Here is a 16,721-nt window from a genome sequence, read left to right as displayed (position 1 = left end):
TTTGAAATTGAGGGTGTTATGTATAATGTGGTTAGCGGCTATGCCCCACAGGTATGATGTGACCTAGAGTTGAAAGAGAAATTCTGGAAGGAACTAGATGAAGTAGTTCTGAGCATCCCAGACAGCGAGGGAGTTGTGATTGGTGCAGATTGTAATGGACATATTGGTAAAGGAAACAGGGGCGATGAAGAAGTGATGGGTAAGTACGGCATCCAGGAAAGGAACTTTGAGGGACAGATGGTGGTGGACTTTGCAAAAAGGATGGAGATGGCTGTAGTGAACACTTATTTCCAGAAGAGGTAGGAACATATAGTGATCTACAAGAGCGGAGGTAGAACCACGCAGGTAGATTGTATTTTGTGCAGACGATGTAATCTGAAGGAGGTTACTGACTGTAAAGTAGTGGTAGGGGAGAGTGTAGCCCGACAGCATAGGATAGTAGTATGTAGGATCACTCTGGTAGTGGGTAGGAGGACTAAGAAGACAAAGATAGAGCAGAGAATCAGGTGGTGGAAGTTGAGAAATAGTACATTGTTGTTAAAATAGTACAGGACATGTATGATGGGAGCAGAACAATGGTGAGGTGTGCCTTCGGTGTGACAGAGGAATTTAAGGTGGAGGTGGGACTGCATCAGGGATCAGCTCTGAGCCCCTTCCTGTTTGCAGTGGTAATGGATAGGCTGACAGATGAGGTTAGACTCGAATCCCCTTGGACCATGATGTTCGCAGATATTGTGATATGCAGTGAAAGCAGGGAGCATGCAGAGGAACAATTAGAAAGATGGAGACATGCACTGGAAACGAGAGGAATGAAGATTAGCCGAAGTAAAACAGAATACATGTGCGTGAATGAGAAAAGTGGAGGGGGAAGAGTGAGGCTACAGGAAGAAGAGATAGCGAGGGTGGACGACTTCAAATATTTAGGGTCAACAATTCAGAGCAACGGTGAGTGTGGTAAGGAAGTGAAGAAACTGGTCCAAGCAGGTTGGAACAGCTGGCGAAAGGTGTCTGGTGTGTTATGTGACAGAAGAGTCTGCTAGGATGAAGGGCAAAGTTTACAAAACATTGGTTAGGCCGGCCATGATGTACGGATTAGAGACGGTGGCACTGAAGAAACAACAGGAAGCAGAACTGGAGGTGGCAGAAATTAAGATGTTGAGGTTCTCGCTCGGAGTGAGCAGGTTGGATAGGATTAGAAATGAGCTCATTAAAGGGATAGCCAAAGTTGGATGTTTTGGAGACAAGATTCGAGAGAGCAGACTTCGATGGTTTGGACATGTTCAGAGGCGAGAGAGTGAGTATATTGGTAGAAGGATGTTGCTCCCAGACAAAAGATCGAGAGGAAGTCCAAAGAGAAGGTTGATGGATGTGGTGAGGGAAGACATGAGGGCAGTTGGGGTTAGAGAGGAAGATGCAGGAGATAGGCTAAGATGGCAAAAGGTGACACGCTGTGGCGACCCCTAACTGGACAAGCTGAAAGGAAAAGAATAATATTTTTTAGGTTTGGAACACATTATTTCATTTTCCATTAATTGTAATGCGAAAATGCGCTTCGGTTTTCGAACGTTTCACTTTTCAACCGGCCTTCTGGAATGGATTTTGGTCGAGAACCGAGGCACCACTGTAGCAGGATGTTCAAATACTTATTTTTTTCACCTTACTAGGGACTGCAAATGTCAACGTTCTTCAACGGGTCCATGGAACCCAAAAGAAGATAAAATGCCAAATGTTGCTAATTATCATCGTGGACAAGAAAAGATGCAGTTGGATATGACAGTGCACGCAAGTTACCAATGTCATAAAAAAAAAAGTGTAAAGTAGAAATGGTCTGGCCACATTGCCTGAAGAGCTGACATAAGGTGGACCACAGGTCCTATCAACTGTATACTTAAAATACTTAAAGACTTAAAAATAGATTGCTAAATGAAATTATGAAATGCACCGGCATACAATCGCAACAAATTGGAAATGTGAAGACGATGCCTTCAGTGGATAGAAAATGGCTGATGATAATAACATTAATAAAATATTGGTGGCAAATTATTTTACCAACAAGTTTACTACATTTGTTTTTATAATGGAATGCATTTGAAAAACCAAATTACAGTGAAGAAAACAAGTATTTCAACACCCTGGTATATTGCAAGTTCTCCCACTTACAAATCATGGAGGGGTCTGAAATTTTCATCCTAGGTGCATGTCCGCTATGAGAGAGATAATCTAAAAAGAAAAATCTAGAAATCACAATGTATGATTTTTTTTTTTTTTTTTTTTTTTTTTTTTTAAACGATTTGTGTGATACGGCTGCAAATAAGTGTTGGACAACTGAGAAAACCAATGTTAATATTTTGTACAGTAGCCTTTGTTTTCAATTACAGAGGTCAAATGTTTCTTGTAGTTGTTCACCAGGTCTGCAGACTGCAGGAGGGATTTTGGCCCACTCCTCACCACAGACCTTCTCCAGATCAGACAGGTTTCTGGGCTGTCGCTGAGAAATACGGTGTTTCAGCTCCCTCCAAAGACTTTCTATTGGGTTTAGGTCTGGAGCCGAGCTATGCCACGCCTGAACCTTGATATGCTTCTTAGGGAGCCACTCCTTGGTTTTCCTGGCTGTGTAGTTCGGGTCATTTTCATGTTGAAAGCCCCAGCCACGACCCATCTTCAACGGTCTGACTAAGGGAAAGAGGTTGTTCCCCAAAACCTCACAATACATGGCCGCAGTCATCCTCTCCTTAATACAGTGCAGTCGTCCTGTCCCATGTGCAGAAAAACACCCCCAAAACATAATGCTACCACCCCCATGCTTCACAGTAGGCATGGTGTTCTTGGGATGGAACTCAAAAGTCCTGTCGTGTAGTCCTGGGCTGATTCCTCACCTTTCCAAGGATCATTGAGACCCCGTGAGGTGATATCTTGCATTGGGCTCCACTTCGATTGAGATTGACTGTCATGTTTAGCTTCTTCCATTATCTAATGATTGCTCCAAAAGTGGACCTTTTTTCACCAAGCAGATTGTCAATTTCTCCGTCACCCTTTCCAGCCATGTGGAGTCATACAATTTTGTCTCTGTCTTTGGACAGCTCTTTGGTCTTGGCCATGTTACAAGTTTGAGTCTTACTTATTGTATGGGGTGGACAGCTGTTTTTGTGCAGCTAACGACCTCACACAGGTGCATCTGATTCAGTAGAATACATGGAGTGGAGGTGGACTTTTAAAGGCGGACTAATTTGAGGGTCAGAATTCAAGCTGATAGACAGGGTTTCAAATACTTATTTGCAGTTGTGTTGCACAAATACATCATACATTGTGATTTCTGGATTTTTCTTTTTAGATTCACTCTCCCACAGTGGACATGAACCTCCGATGAAAATTTCAGACCCCTCCATGATTTCTAAGTGAGAGAACTTGCATTATAGCAGGGTGTTCAAGTACTTATTTTCTTCATTATAGTTTATGGTCTCACTGCAGTTGTTTTCAGTTGCCAATGGATGTACATGTTATGCCAAAGCCAGCTTCTTTATCATTTCAAAAAACATTCCATAGGTCGTGATTTTCACTTACAACCAGTCATTCATCCATTGTGTGTTTCAGATGATGAGGGCCAAAGACAGCTCAGCATGTGCATTCTGTACCACATCAGCATGGAGGACAGATTTAAGTCCATGTTTCCCAACACAGACTGCATTCCACAGGTAAGAGTCCCAAATGTTTGACCAGCATGACCAATAAACACATTTATGCATTGAATGACACCATAGGGAACACTCATAAAAGTTATGGAAAAAGATTTTGGTGCATCAGTCCATCCGTCTTTTCTCTTAATCGGATCAATCTGTAGATTCCCTTCTTTATTTCTTTTTTAACCTGTCCTGTTCAGCTGTATAGTCATGCAGAATGGGGAATCTTCTTTCATTCATTCATTATCTTCCGCTTATCAGGTATCGAGTTGCGGGGGCAGTAGCTTCAGCAGAGAATACCAGACTTTTCATTTCCCCAGCGACTTCGGCCACCTCTACCAGAGGGCTGCCAAGGCTTCCTTCCTGTTTGCTATGAATCACTGTGCCTGTGCCGCAAGGGCTGTGGGCAAACTACAGCCCATGGGCCCCATCTAGTCTTTTTAATCCAACCCGCCAAAGATTGGTAGAAAATTAAAGTTTGATGTGAATGATTGCATTCATTCCATGTTCACTTATAATGACACGCATTTCAAAACTAGGTGGCTCAGTAGGTGTCTTGATTTAACGGAGCGTGAACCATTTCCAGTTATCTGTCTTTTTCTACTGGTGAGAGATTTCTTCCGGCCTTCCAGCTGGTAGCATCTTAAACAGAAGGCTCTGACCAGCCCGATCGTAATTCAATAAATCCTGCTGATTTTGGACCGAATGTTGTGAATACTCGACGTGGGATCCTCCTGGCGACGACTTCAGTGGACTAAAACCACCAAATGTGCAACCTTAGTACCAAAATTGGGAATCGTATCGTTCGCGTCGAAGCAGCTCGGCTTCAGTAAGCCTAGCTGGGACCGCAAAAAACAAGTGTTTTCCAATATTTACTGAGGAGGAAAACATCAAACGCGAGTATCTACACGTCCTGCAAAACCTACATATTGTATACAACGAGGATAGTGAGTACCAATAAGAAGTTGGATGAGTGGAAATGCCAACTTAAACTTGCTTATCAGCCTAGGATTCCTTGGCTTAGCTTGCTAACAACGAGACGTGATTTATGATCAATTCGTGGATGGTGAAGAAACATTGAACGTGAGTAACTTCATAACTTGTACAACGAGTGCTGTGAGGACAAAAGAAATTTAACAAGTCTTATCTTAGTACCTAAATTGGTGCCGTATCGTTCGCGTCGAAGCTGCTCGGCCCAAGTTAACCTAGCGCGCTAACGTTATTACCTACTTAGAGTATCCAACGAGGACCAAACATCAATCGTCGACTCAACCTTGAACTACTAGTGAGGGCCATTGTGGTTTGAATCCCCACCATCCATGTATCCTTTAAATCGCCAGATCCTTTATATTTTTAACATGGGTAGTATGTGATTTGTGTACCTTGTGTGCTGACTGTGTATTGTGAATGCTTTCTTTTGACCTTAACTTTAACATAGATGAGGTAGTATGTAAATTCTGTATCTTTTGTGCTGACTTTATTTGATTGGTTCTTTTTGATTATCTGCAGCCCGTTGGGCAGCACATTATGCTACCTGTCGGCCGGTCCCAAGGCCGGATAAATACAGAGAGTTGTGTCAGGAAAGGCATCCGGCATAAAACTTTGCCAAACATATATGAGCGTTCATCATACGAATTCTACAACAGTTAGGTCGTGGCCCGGGCTTCTTTAGGGCGTCAAAGACAAAAAAGAGGAGGAAAGCGGCTTAGTCAGAAGAAGAAGAAGAGGAATGCACAAACCCTACCTTTGTATGTATGGACTTTGAATGTTGGGACTATGACAGGAAAAGCTCAGGAGTTAGTTGACATAATGATGAGGAGAAAGGTTGATATACTGTGCATCCAAGACAGCGAGTGGAAAGGGAGTAAGGCTGGAAGTTTAGATGCAGGGTTTAAATTATTTTATCATGGAGTAGGAAGTAAGAGAAATGGAGTAGGGGTTATTTTAAAAGAACAGCTGGTGAAGAATGTTTTGGAGGTGAAAAGAGTATCAGATCGAGTGATGAGGCTGAAATTTGAAATTGAGGGTATTGTGTATAGCGGCTATGCCCCACAGGTAGGATGTGACCTCAAGTTGAAAGAGAAATTCTAAACGAAGTAGTTCTGAGCATCCCAGAGAGAGAGAGGTGTGATAGGTGCAAATTTCAATGGACATGTTGGCAAAGGAAGCAGGGGCGATGAAGAAGTGATGTGTCAGTACGCCATTCAGCAAAGGAACCTTGAGGGGCAAATGGTGGTGGACTTCGCAAAAAGGATGGAATTGGCAGTGGTGAACACTTATTTCCAGTAGAGACAGGAACATAGAGTGACCTACAAGAGAAGAAGTAGAAGCACGCAGGTGGATTATATTTTGTGCAGACGGTGTAATCTGAAGGAGGTTACCGACTGTAAGGTTGTGTTGGGGGTGAGTGTACCTTGACAGCATAGGATGGTGGTGTGTAGAATGACTCTGGTAGTGGGTAGGAGGACTAAGAAGACAAAGATAGAGCAGAGAATCAGGTGGTGGAAGTTGAGAAAGGAAGAATGTTGTGTGGCCTTCTGGGAAGAGGTGAGACAGGCTATAGATGGACAGGAAGAGCTCCAAGAAGACTGGAATACTAAAGCCAAGGCATTCAGAGAGGCAGGCAGGAGAGTACTTGGTGTGTCTTTTGGTAGGAAAGGGGAGAAGGAGACTTGGTGGTGGAAACCCAAAATACAGGGAGTCATACAAGGAAAGATTAGCGAAGAAGAAGTGGGACACGGAGAGGACTGGGGAGAGGCGTAAGGAATACATTGAGATGCGTCATAGGGAAAAGGTAGAGGTGGCGAAGGCTAAACGAGGCATATGACACATACACCAGGTTGGTTACGAAAGAGGGAGAAAAGGATCTCTACAGGTTTGCCAGAAAGATGTGCAAGTAAAGGTGATTAAGTATAGCGATGGAAATATGTTGACTGGTGCCAGTAGTGTACTAAGTAGATGGAAAGAGTACTTTGATAAGTCAATGAATGAAAAGAATTTGTAAGGGGGAAGTTAGAAAGGCACTGGACAGAATTTGACAGGAAAAAATATTTGGATGCTCAAGAGAATTCAGGACGGTGAAAGAGGACAACCCTGAGAAGGTCATTTTTCTACACTGCATAATTCACCAAAAAACAAATAGAGTAAATACGTGTTCCAGCTCAACCACGTCGTCAAACCAGTTTTGAAACTTAACTTTGTTGGTGCAAGGAGACTTTACCATTGTCAGTTTATTCATTTTCTTGAAGAAACTGATGCTAACCACCAGTGACGGGAATAACAGCATTTAACCCAAGAAAACCCAAGAAATCCAAATCCTCTTTTAAGTTTTTATGTACCAACTAAATTAATCAATAAGTATCAAAGGAGCACAAAAACATCACATTTGGAAAAATTTACTAATTTACTTCTGGTTTAGGTATTGGGTTACATATGACCCAGTGGGCCTTAACGACCAAAAAACTATGCATTTAATGCAGACACATGTGACGTTGAGCTTTCAGGGTGAAAAGAGTAACTATGTTGCTTTGTGTTTATACAGTGGGCTCTTAATTGCAATGGGTCATATGTGACCCCATGGATTCTCTTGGGTTAAATAAACGGTGTTACTAACGCCGTTACTTTTTTTTAGTCACGGGTAATCTAACTAATTACTCTGACTGTCAGTATAACGACCCCCTTTACTGCACGTTACTGAAGCTGACCAATAAAAAACATAAAAGCTTTCATCCGACTTCACACACACAGACACAGGACTCAGGCGCAAGTGTCTTATCGTGTGTGTGAAATTTGGAGAGTGACAAGGGAGGCGAGGGTGAGATAATCGGTTAAGCAATGATGATTGGCTAAGGTATAGTAAGCCAATCATAGAAATTAGGTGGGCAGGTGTTTAGAGGGCATCCGTAGTGGCGGGTGTTTACAGCGCATCACAAGAGATGGCGAGTGAGAAGGACTCAGACTCCGGTGGGAAGACGGACGGCATTTGCCAAATGGAGATACATTGAGGTGAAAGGTAAAAATGCACATGACAAGTATGGGAAAGCTGGTCTTCACACCAAAGAGGAACAGACTAACTTCACGTTTGAGAAGCTGCTTCTCCCAGGATGAGAGGATGATATGACTGGGTTAGGTGGGTGGATCTTTGGAGAGAGGAATCCATGCATGTCAAGAGTTGAATTTAACAAATCCATTAACATTTTCAGTTCAATGTAAACATGAGCTGCAATAAATTCAAACCTATGTGCAGGTATCTTTTTGTATTGTCATGCTCTATTCATCTGACTTCTGTGTGTGTGGGGGGGGGGAGTATTACAAGAGTCACTTTTAACTGGTTATTTTTACAGTGGAGTAACTCAATCGCTAACTCAGTTACTTTTTGGGAGAAGTAATTGTAATTTTTCAAAGTAATGTGCCCAACACTACTGACCAGACGAACTTACTTTCTAATGTCCGTTGGTTAAGTTTAAGAAATGTATGTCAATGTGTGTGCGAGCTGAAATAGGAAATTACTTCTTTTTTGGAGCTACTTGAGAATACTGACAATTTTTCTGAGCTGAATGACACAGATTGGCTTTGTAATTTAGCTTTTACTGTGGGCATACTGACACACATGAACATACTGAATGTTAAACTACAAGGGGGAAAACCAGTTTGTTCATGGAATGTAAGCAAACGTCAGAACCTTCAAAACCAAGCTCGTTTTATTTTCAAAGCAAATGTTAGACAAGTCATGTCCTCATTTTCCCCAAAGTGGCTCCCTTTAAATAGGCCCCGCGACATGTCAAATGTAGAGGATAACTGGATGACCTGCATGAGGTATTCTGCTGTCGATTTTGTGATTTTGGAAAAATTGACAGGGCACTTCAGCTGATTTCATGTCCCTTCTCACAGGACCCAGAAACCGTGGCAAAGAAGTTGCAGTTGGAACTGATTAATTTCCAATGTGAAACAGTGTTAAAGGACGAGTTCAACTCCCAGAAACTGGAGGAGTTTTTTTGCTTCATTAAGTGCAGCCAAATTTCCAAACATCCAGAAGATGGCACAGAGGATGCTGGTGATGTTTGGCTCTGCATGTTTGTGAACAGACTTTTAGTGTGATGAACACCAACAATGCACTCCATAAATCTTAGATGAGTGATGAACACCTCAGATCTGTTCTGAGAATTGCCACAACAGAATTACCAGCAGACTTTGATGCACAGGCTGAAATGGGTGATCAACAACACTGCTCTTAAACAGCATACATTGGAATGGTAAAGTAAGTCCGTGTGGTCAGCGTTAGTTTCTTCAAGAAAATGAATAGACTGATGATGGTGAAGTCCCCTTGCTCAAACAAAGTTAACAAGATTCACAACTCGCTTAACTACATGGTCAGGCTGCAACACAGATTTACACAGTGCTTCTTGGTGAATTGTGCAGTGTAGAAAAATCTCCTGCTCAGGGTTGTCCTCTTTCACCTTGTCCGGAATTCTCTTGAGCATCCAAACGTTTTTTTTCCTGTCAGATTTGATGATCCATCCGTGGTAACGTTGCGAAGTGTACTCCAAGGTAACTTGTATTTCTGTGTGACCGCTGATACGCTGTTAAATAAATCCTCTCCACGTATTTTTCCTTTCAGGGATTCCATATGCACAAACTCCTCCATTATCTTGAAAGTCTCAGTAATCCCTCTGATAAAAATTAAAAGCTCAGGGGTGTCCTTTATATGATTGCTTTCGTCCAGTGCCAAAGAATACATTGTAAATGACTCAGCTTTTTTTTTAAAGTGCCGCTGACACAAAAAACATGAAAATTAGTATGTTTACCAAAAAAAAAAAAATCAGTCAGATTGGAATTGGAATGTTGGAATTGGAAGTTTGTTCACAGCACATCAGAATGTTGATGTATATCGATTTTTCTTTTTTTTTAATTTTTTTTTTTCCATCTTTCGCCATGAAAAATTTGTCGATTTGTGTTTGGTTGAAGAAGCCGGAAGTGGTGTATTTTGCAGACACCTACAGCTGTAGATTCGAGTGTATTTACCTCTTGTACAAGTGGGAAATTAGCTGTTTTTTCTGTGTGTTAGCCAAAATGCCGGTTCATTGTGTTGCTGGATTTTGCTCGAATACTCGGAAGGATGGATTCACTCTTCACACGTTTTCAAAAGACTCGATTCGTTGTGAAAAATTTATTTCACAGGTGCAAAGGACAAGATCTTTGTGGGTTCCAAATGACAGGTGTGTGTAGAGCAATTAAAAAAAATAGTTGGAGAGGGGCTGATTTGTCTGTTTATTGCATATGTTACGTGTGAATTTAGAATAAATCCCCTTGGTAAAACAGGCAAAACATAACAAATTACTTGTACTGCTTTTAAGACAATTTAATCACAGACAATGCAATACAACACAAAACAATAACAAAATAGAAGTACAAAGACAGTTTAGTAGTGTGTACAGTGAAGAAAATAAGTATTTTAACACCCTGCTATATTGCAAGTTCTCTCACTTAGAAATCATGGAGGGGTCTGAAATTTTCATCGTAGCATGTCCACTGTGAGAGAGATAATCTAAAAAGAAAAATCCAGAAATCACAATGTATGGTTTTTTTTTGTGTGATACAGCTGCAAATAAGTATTTGAACACCTATCTTATCAGCTAGAATTCTGACCCTCAAAGACTTGTTAGTCCGCCTTTAAAAGTGCACCTCCACTTCATGTATTATCTTGAATCAGATGTACCTGTGTGAGGTTGTTAGCTGCATAAAGACACCTGTCCACCCCATACAATCAGTCAGACTCACACTTGTAACATTGCCAAGACCAATGAGCTGTCCAAAGACACTAAAGACAAAATTGTACAACTCAACACGGCTGGAAAGGGCTATAGAGAAATTGCCAAGCAGCTTAGTAAAAAAAGGTCCAATCATTAGAAAATGGAAGAAGCTGAACATGACGGTCAATCTCAATCAGAGTGGAGTCCCATGCAAAATATCACCTCGTGGGGTCTCAGTGATCCTTAGAAAGGTGAGGAATCAGCCCAGGACTACACGACAGGACATGGTCAATGACCTGAAAAGAGCTGGGACCACCGTTTCCAAGGTGACTGTTGGTAATACACTAAGATGTCATGGTTAGAAATCATGCATGGCACAGAAGGTTCCCCTGTCCAAACCAGCACATGTCAAGGCCCGTCTCAAGTTTGTCAATGACCATTTGGATGGTACAGCAGAGTCATGGGAAGAAGGTTTTGCGGTTCGATGAGATCAAAATGGAACTTTTTGGTCATAATTCCACTAACCGTGTTTAGAGGAAGACGAATGATTAGTTCCATCCCAAGAACACCATCCCCACTGTGACGAATGGGAGTGGTAGCATCATGCTTTGGAGGTGTTTTTCTGCACATGGGAACAGAACGACTGCACTGTATTAAGGAGAGGATGACCTCGGCTATGTATTGTGAGATTTTGGGGAACAACCTCTTTCCCTCAGCATTGAAGCATTGAAGCTGAGCATTGAAGATGAGGAGTGACTGGGTCTTTCAATATGACAATGACCCGAAGCGCACAGCCAGGAAAACCAAGGAGTGGCTCTGAAAGAAGCATATCAAGTTTCTGGCGTAGCCTTGCCAGTCTCCAGACCTAAACCCAAAAGAAAATCTTTGGCGGGAGCTGAAACTCTGTAATTCTCATCGACAGCCTAAAAACCTGTCTGGCCTAGAGAAGATCTGTGTGGAGGAGTGGGCCAAAATCCCTCCTGCAGTGTGTGCAAACCTGGTGAACAACTACAGGAAACGTTTGACTTCTGTAATTGCAAACAAAGGCTACTGTACCAAATATTAACATTGGTTTTCTCAGGTGTTCAAATACAGTACATATTTGCAGCTGTATCACACAAATCGTTAAAAAAATCACGCATTATGATTTCTGGATTTTTCTTTTTGGATTATCTCTCTCGCAGTGGACATGCACCTACGATGAAAATTTTAGACCCTCCCATGATTTCTAAGTGGGAGAACTTGCAATATAGCAGGGTGTTCAAATATTTATTTTCTTCACTGTAACACGAGCTAACTAGCCAAACTGCGTATAGTCCCCAAAGTCGAACGAATGTTCCAAATAGGCAAATGTTATTTCCAGGGAATGTTCGAAATAGGCAAATGTACCGGAAATGTCCAAAAGACGAAAGGCAGAAGACAGTGTGGCGTCTGAGTACTTTTGGCCATTCCAGACATCCACGTCCGATGACGTAAAGGAGTCTTTCTCTCAGAACGTAACAAAAGATCTACGTCATAATAACTTAAAGCATGTGAGTAGTAAATTATGTAAGAAAGGAAAATAAAAAGAATAAAAAATGAATAACTAAATAACTAACTCGTCTGCCCACTCGTCTGTCGAATTGGAGTCTTGTGTCGGTGGGGAAGTGGTGCACATATCGTCTAAATGTGGCAGGAAACGAACTGGTAAAATGGCCGCGCTTCACCCATTTCTGAGATGTTTTCTTCCTCAAAAAGAGCTTCAGTCTCTGAAGGAGCGTCAGCAAAATCAGAAAATCCCTCTCGTTCATGTGCCATTGCATTTGCCACGTGTTTTCAATGGCAGGGCTCCACTGTGATTCCTGCACATGACGTCACAGAGAAATATGGCCACCACTGTGATGTGCATTGTATCGAGTCAGACTGACGCAACTTTGGGCTTTTATTAGCTGCTCCAAGCTCACTTTTCACGACTGTTATTTTCATCTTAGTGATTAATATTATTTGTACTTTTGATAACAATACCTATTTTAAGTTTGGCTTTTTGTGTCGTGTTTGTCTAATAGCTTTTTCGCTTGCACACCGCTTTTTAACACCTAAGAACAAACCCATTCCTTTCAAGAATTCCTCAGTGATTGTAAGCCAAAATCAATCTCTAGCAATGGTGAAGAAGTGTGTGGTTCAGTTTTGTTGCAATTCGAGTTATTCTGGTCACAGTTTTCATTATTTTTCCAAAGACCCAAGCCTCAGAAGCCAGTGGGTCAAGTTTGTGCAAACAAAGAGAGCTAATTTCACCAAAGCCAGTCAGCAGTCTTTCATATGCTGTGAACATTTCACGCCGGACTTTTACTCGTGGACTCGTGTCTCAGATGGATTTTAAATGTTAAAAAAATGCTAAAACTGGGATCAGTGCCTACCATATAGCCAGTTCTGACACCGGAACAGATCGGTGTTCCTGAAGGGTCCAAACGCGTACTTGGATCAGCCCCTGAACCTGGACCTGGTCCGAAAAGGTCAGAATAGCCTCCCACCCCCACACACATATATAGAAAGTGCTAAAACTGCGAAGAGCTTTTGTTAAGAGACAGGTTGTATCGGTATGTTGATCATCTTTTATTCACTTTCAACTGTGTTGACATGGTTGAATGAAAGTAATGTGTGTCGTTCTTGGTGAAAATTGTTTTATTACAGCAAACCATTTAACCATTCTCAAGAAGAAAAACAGGATGATATTTTATACAAACCTTTTATTGTTTAACAATTTAAAGGTCTAATCAAGAGGAAATGTATTTTATTTGTCTATCACACAAATGTACCTAATTTGTCATAAACAAATGTTTTAAAAAGTCTCAACACAACAGAAATTATATAAATTAGCGCCAAAGTGCACATTTTCTATGTAATCCCAATGCCTCTGTCAGTTTCAAACCGGGGCTCTATTGAAGCTGCTTCCATGTGACGTCGCACAAAGACAACCCCAGTAAACACAATGGCTTCCTACACAAACAATCATACACGCTGTGAGTGGGATCTCGAGGAGATAGACAGCAGTGATGAAGACGTTTTTATGGAATTGTCTGTGGAAGAGATAGGAACTGAAAAGGAGGATTTTTCTTATTCTTCCCATGTTTGAAAAACATCCCATGCAGGTGTAATTGATTGTAATTGAATATATGTTCGAACCTAAGTTGACGAATGCAAAACAAGGACAGGATTCGTCGAGACCAGACGAAGTTGATGTGGAACTTCGCACCCAAAACACATACTGGTGGAGGTGCCTCAAGAAATCTACGTACACCTTGTTGACGAAATGACCTAATTCAAACACGTTTAAATGTCTGATGCTGCTTTTACACAACAGTGAGTTGTTTGTTGTTGTTGATGTGCTACCGACTGAGTCAGCGTAAAACAAAAATCAAAACCTCCGTTATCGTTCTGGGTTTAAAGATCATGTTTATAGGCCATTCTTCGCGTTATTTACATGCATTTACCCCGTATTTTAAATAATGCACCTATCACTTGAGAGCACACACTGCCGTAGTCGAATTTCAGGAAGACCTCAGCGTCAACAGTATACTAACTTTATATAGTGTCCAAATCACCTCCTAAACATCACATGGATACGGATATTATCTGACATATATATCAGTCTCAGTATTGTAGTTACATTTAAAACGAGGTAGATACTTGTCCATACTAAACAATTGAACACGTACGTACTTGCTACCGAAACCAAGTGAACGTTGTACCGGGTTTTCAAACCAGTCCTCCGTGAAATGCTTGCAACATATTAATGTCCATTTTGATTTGTAAGTCCAATGTGCCCGCTTTGTCTTTACAAACCTGGTCCATAACATGGCTATCTTGTTCATCTTTAACCCATTCATCTAGGCTGACTCCGTCAGCGTTTGACGCAGAACAGCTGTATACAACACACTTCCTCACCATCTTTGCTAGCTTTTTCACTCTCTGGCTAAACGTTGTCGTGATGTGACATCACATTCCGAGGAGTTACGGAAGTTGCCGAATCTGTGACATTTCAAACAAAATCTTGAGACTGACTTTGACGCTAATTTATTTCATTTCTGTTGCATTAAGAATTTTTAAAATATTTTTTGAATTAAATTTTAGCTACATTTGTATGATAGACAATTACAATACATTTCTTCTAGATTAGACCCTTAATGACAGCTTTGCAAAATGTAAACAAAAAAGCAAGCTTATGTTCTGATGTGTGCAGAGTTTTAATTTTAATAAAATACTACGTAGTAATAAAACAAACAGTATTACATACTAGTCACACAGTTACAAGTGCTAACTAATGTATATTCTCTTACTCGCAAATTTGATTGCATACTTCCTTGGGAAACTTGGTTGTTGAGTAAGCATAAACAGCAACAGTTACCAGCATTATGTGGATTCATGTGGGAGAAAAGAGTATTTGTAATACTTTGAATTAGATCAGTGACTTAAATTCTTTACCACATTGTCATATGGAGATTTTTTTCAACATATGCTGCTTTGACACCTCATCCAAAGTACAAAGGAAGGGCTGATTGAAATTAATTGTGCTCTCAAGGTGACCTGTTTTCACCCAATCAAAAATAATTTGGTCACCATGAAATTGATTGAAATAAACCTGTACTTTATCTATACATTTTTTTTCTCATTTTATAAACTTTGAACCATACTTTTCTACATTTAATTACAGATGTTGCAGGAAGCATCTTCTGAATCTTCCTTTTCTGTCATGGGCATGGCCTGGCCACTGACGTGAGCCACTGCTCAGGCCCACACCACCTCTGACATCTGCCACACAGCTGCTCTTCTTTTGACTGTAATTAGGCCAGCCATTTAAGTTGGAGTTTTGTCACTGGGATTTGCCAGTTTGTTGCATTCCATTTATTGCATCTTGCATTCTCCACTATTGTGCGCAAGTCTAGTGTAACGCAATCCTTAGTCATAGCAATTGTGTGCCCTTTAACGTTGTGAAGTCACGACTCTTCTCAGGATTTTCCGCTGTATGCTCGGGTTCCAGCGAATTCAGCAATGTGCAATCAATTTTTGGTGATAATTGAAAACTATGTTTCCTTGATATCTGATTTCAGATTTGAATTCAGCATAAAAAACGGTATAATATAAGCAAAAAGTGCTTTGAAGACTTTCCATACCCCTTAAGTGTTCGTCAAGTACTTCAATCTGGCGAGTCACTGACTTGTGTGATAAGATATTTTTTTCAAATTTGTTCTTGCTCTCAGGACATAAACTGCTTGCTGTCTCTATCATGCGTTCTTGAAGAAACTTACCTTCGGAGAAAGGCTTTCTGGCTTTTGGTAGTTTGAATGCCAGTATACAACTTGTCTTCTTGGATGGAAGATGCTCAAATTAAGGTGTTTTGCTGAGCCTGATAGCTACCAACCTATCAGCGGTAGCCGTACGTTCTTGTGTTGAAAGGTTGCTGGCGTAATTAGCATGCTGATTAGAAAAGTGACGGCTGATGTTGTATTCTTTCAAAACTGCAGCAGTTTATTGGTAAATAATTATACAGCCTTGGACCGAACTTCAGTAAAAAAGCATTTAGGCATCCATTCTTTCTTAAACACCCGGCACTTACAGTCAACTTTTCTTTTCTTCAACATTGTTATAGATGGATTGTGATCTGACCAGTAGAAAAACACTGATAACTGAAAATGGCTCCCGCAGCTCTATCCAGACACCACACCTACTGTGCCACCCAGTGTTGAAATGCCAGTCATTACAAGTGAAAATTGAATGAATGCAATCATTCACATCAGACCTTAATTCTCTACCAATCTTAGGCGGGCCAGATTAAAAAGACTGACGGGCCGGATGTGGCCCGCAAGCCGTAGTTGCCCACCTATGTGCTAGATGGTCCTTTACAATGCCTTTGTCTTCTTAATCTATCTCAAAGTCATTTTACACACCACCATCATACGCTGTTGACCTACCCTTGCCCCTACCACTACCTGACAGTCAGTACCCTCCTTCAGATTACATCTGCACAAATAAAATCCATCTGCATGCTTTTACCTCCAGCCTTATAGGTCACTTTATAACCTTGCCTCTTCTGGAATAAATTGTTCACTACAGCCATTTCCATCCTTTTCATAAATCTTGCATCAGTCCCTCCAAGTTCCTGGATGCCAAACTTACGTTACTTCTTCATCAGCCCTGAATTCTCTCACCTACATGTCCCATTACAATTTGCACCAATCATGACTTATTCTCTTACTGGGATCCTCCTAACTTGATTTTCCCCTCAAAGACACTTTTTGCTCTCTTCCTTTAAAATCCC

At 41.1% G+C, this 16,721-nt stretch overlaps 1 protein-coding gene across 7 annotated transcripts in view; it reads left to right on the top strand.

Annotated features, from left to right (window-relative positions):
* kifap3a (kinesin-associated protein 3a) overlaps positions 1-16,721 on the top strand; it is a 206,669-nt gene that overhangs the window by 95,194 nt on the left and 94,754 nt on the right. For all 7 annotated transcript variants that reach the window (XR_009795737.1, XR_009795738.1, XR_009795739.1 and 4 more), the window contains one exon: positions 3,592-3,692. Coding sequence is in view for 4 of the 7 variants with exons in the window: in XM_061825097.1 (XP_061681081.1) it covers positions 3,592-3,692 (101 nt within the window). In the remaining 3 variants the exon portion in view is untranslated. The remainder of the gene's footprint in view (positions 1-3,591; positions 3,693-16,721) is intronic.

Source organism: Syngnathoides biaculeatus, chromosome 7 (genome assembly GCF_019802595.1).
Source record: "Syngnathoides biaculeatus isolate LvHL_M chromosome 7, ASM1980259v1, whole genome shotgun sequence".
NCBI classification, from domain to species: domain Eukaryota; kingdom Metazoa; phylum Chordata; class Actinopteri; order Syngnathiformes; family Syngnathidae; genus Syngnathoides; species Syngnathoides biaculeatus.
This window is presented reverse-complemented; position numbering and strand designations above follow the sequence as displayed.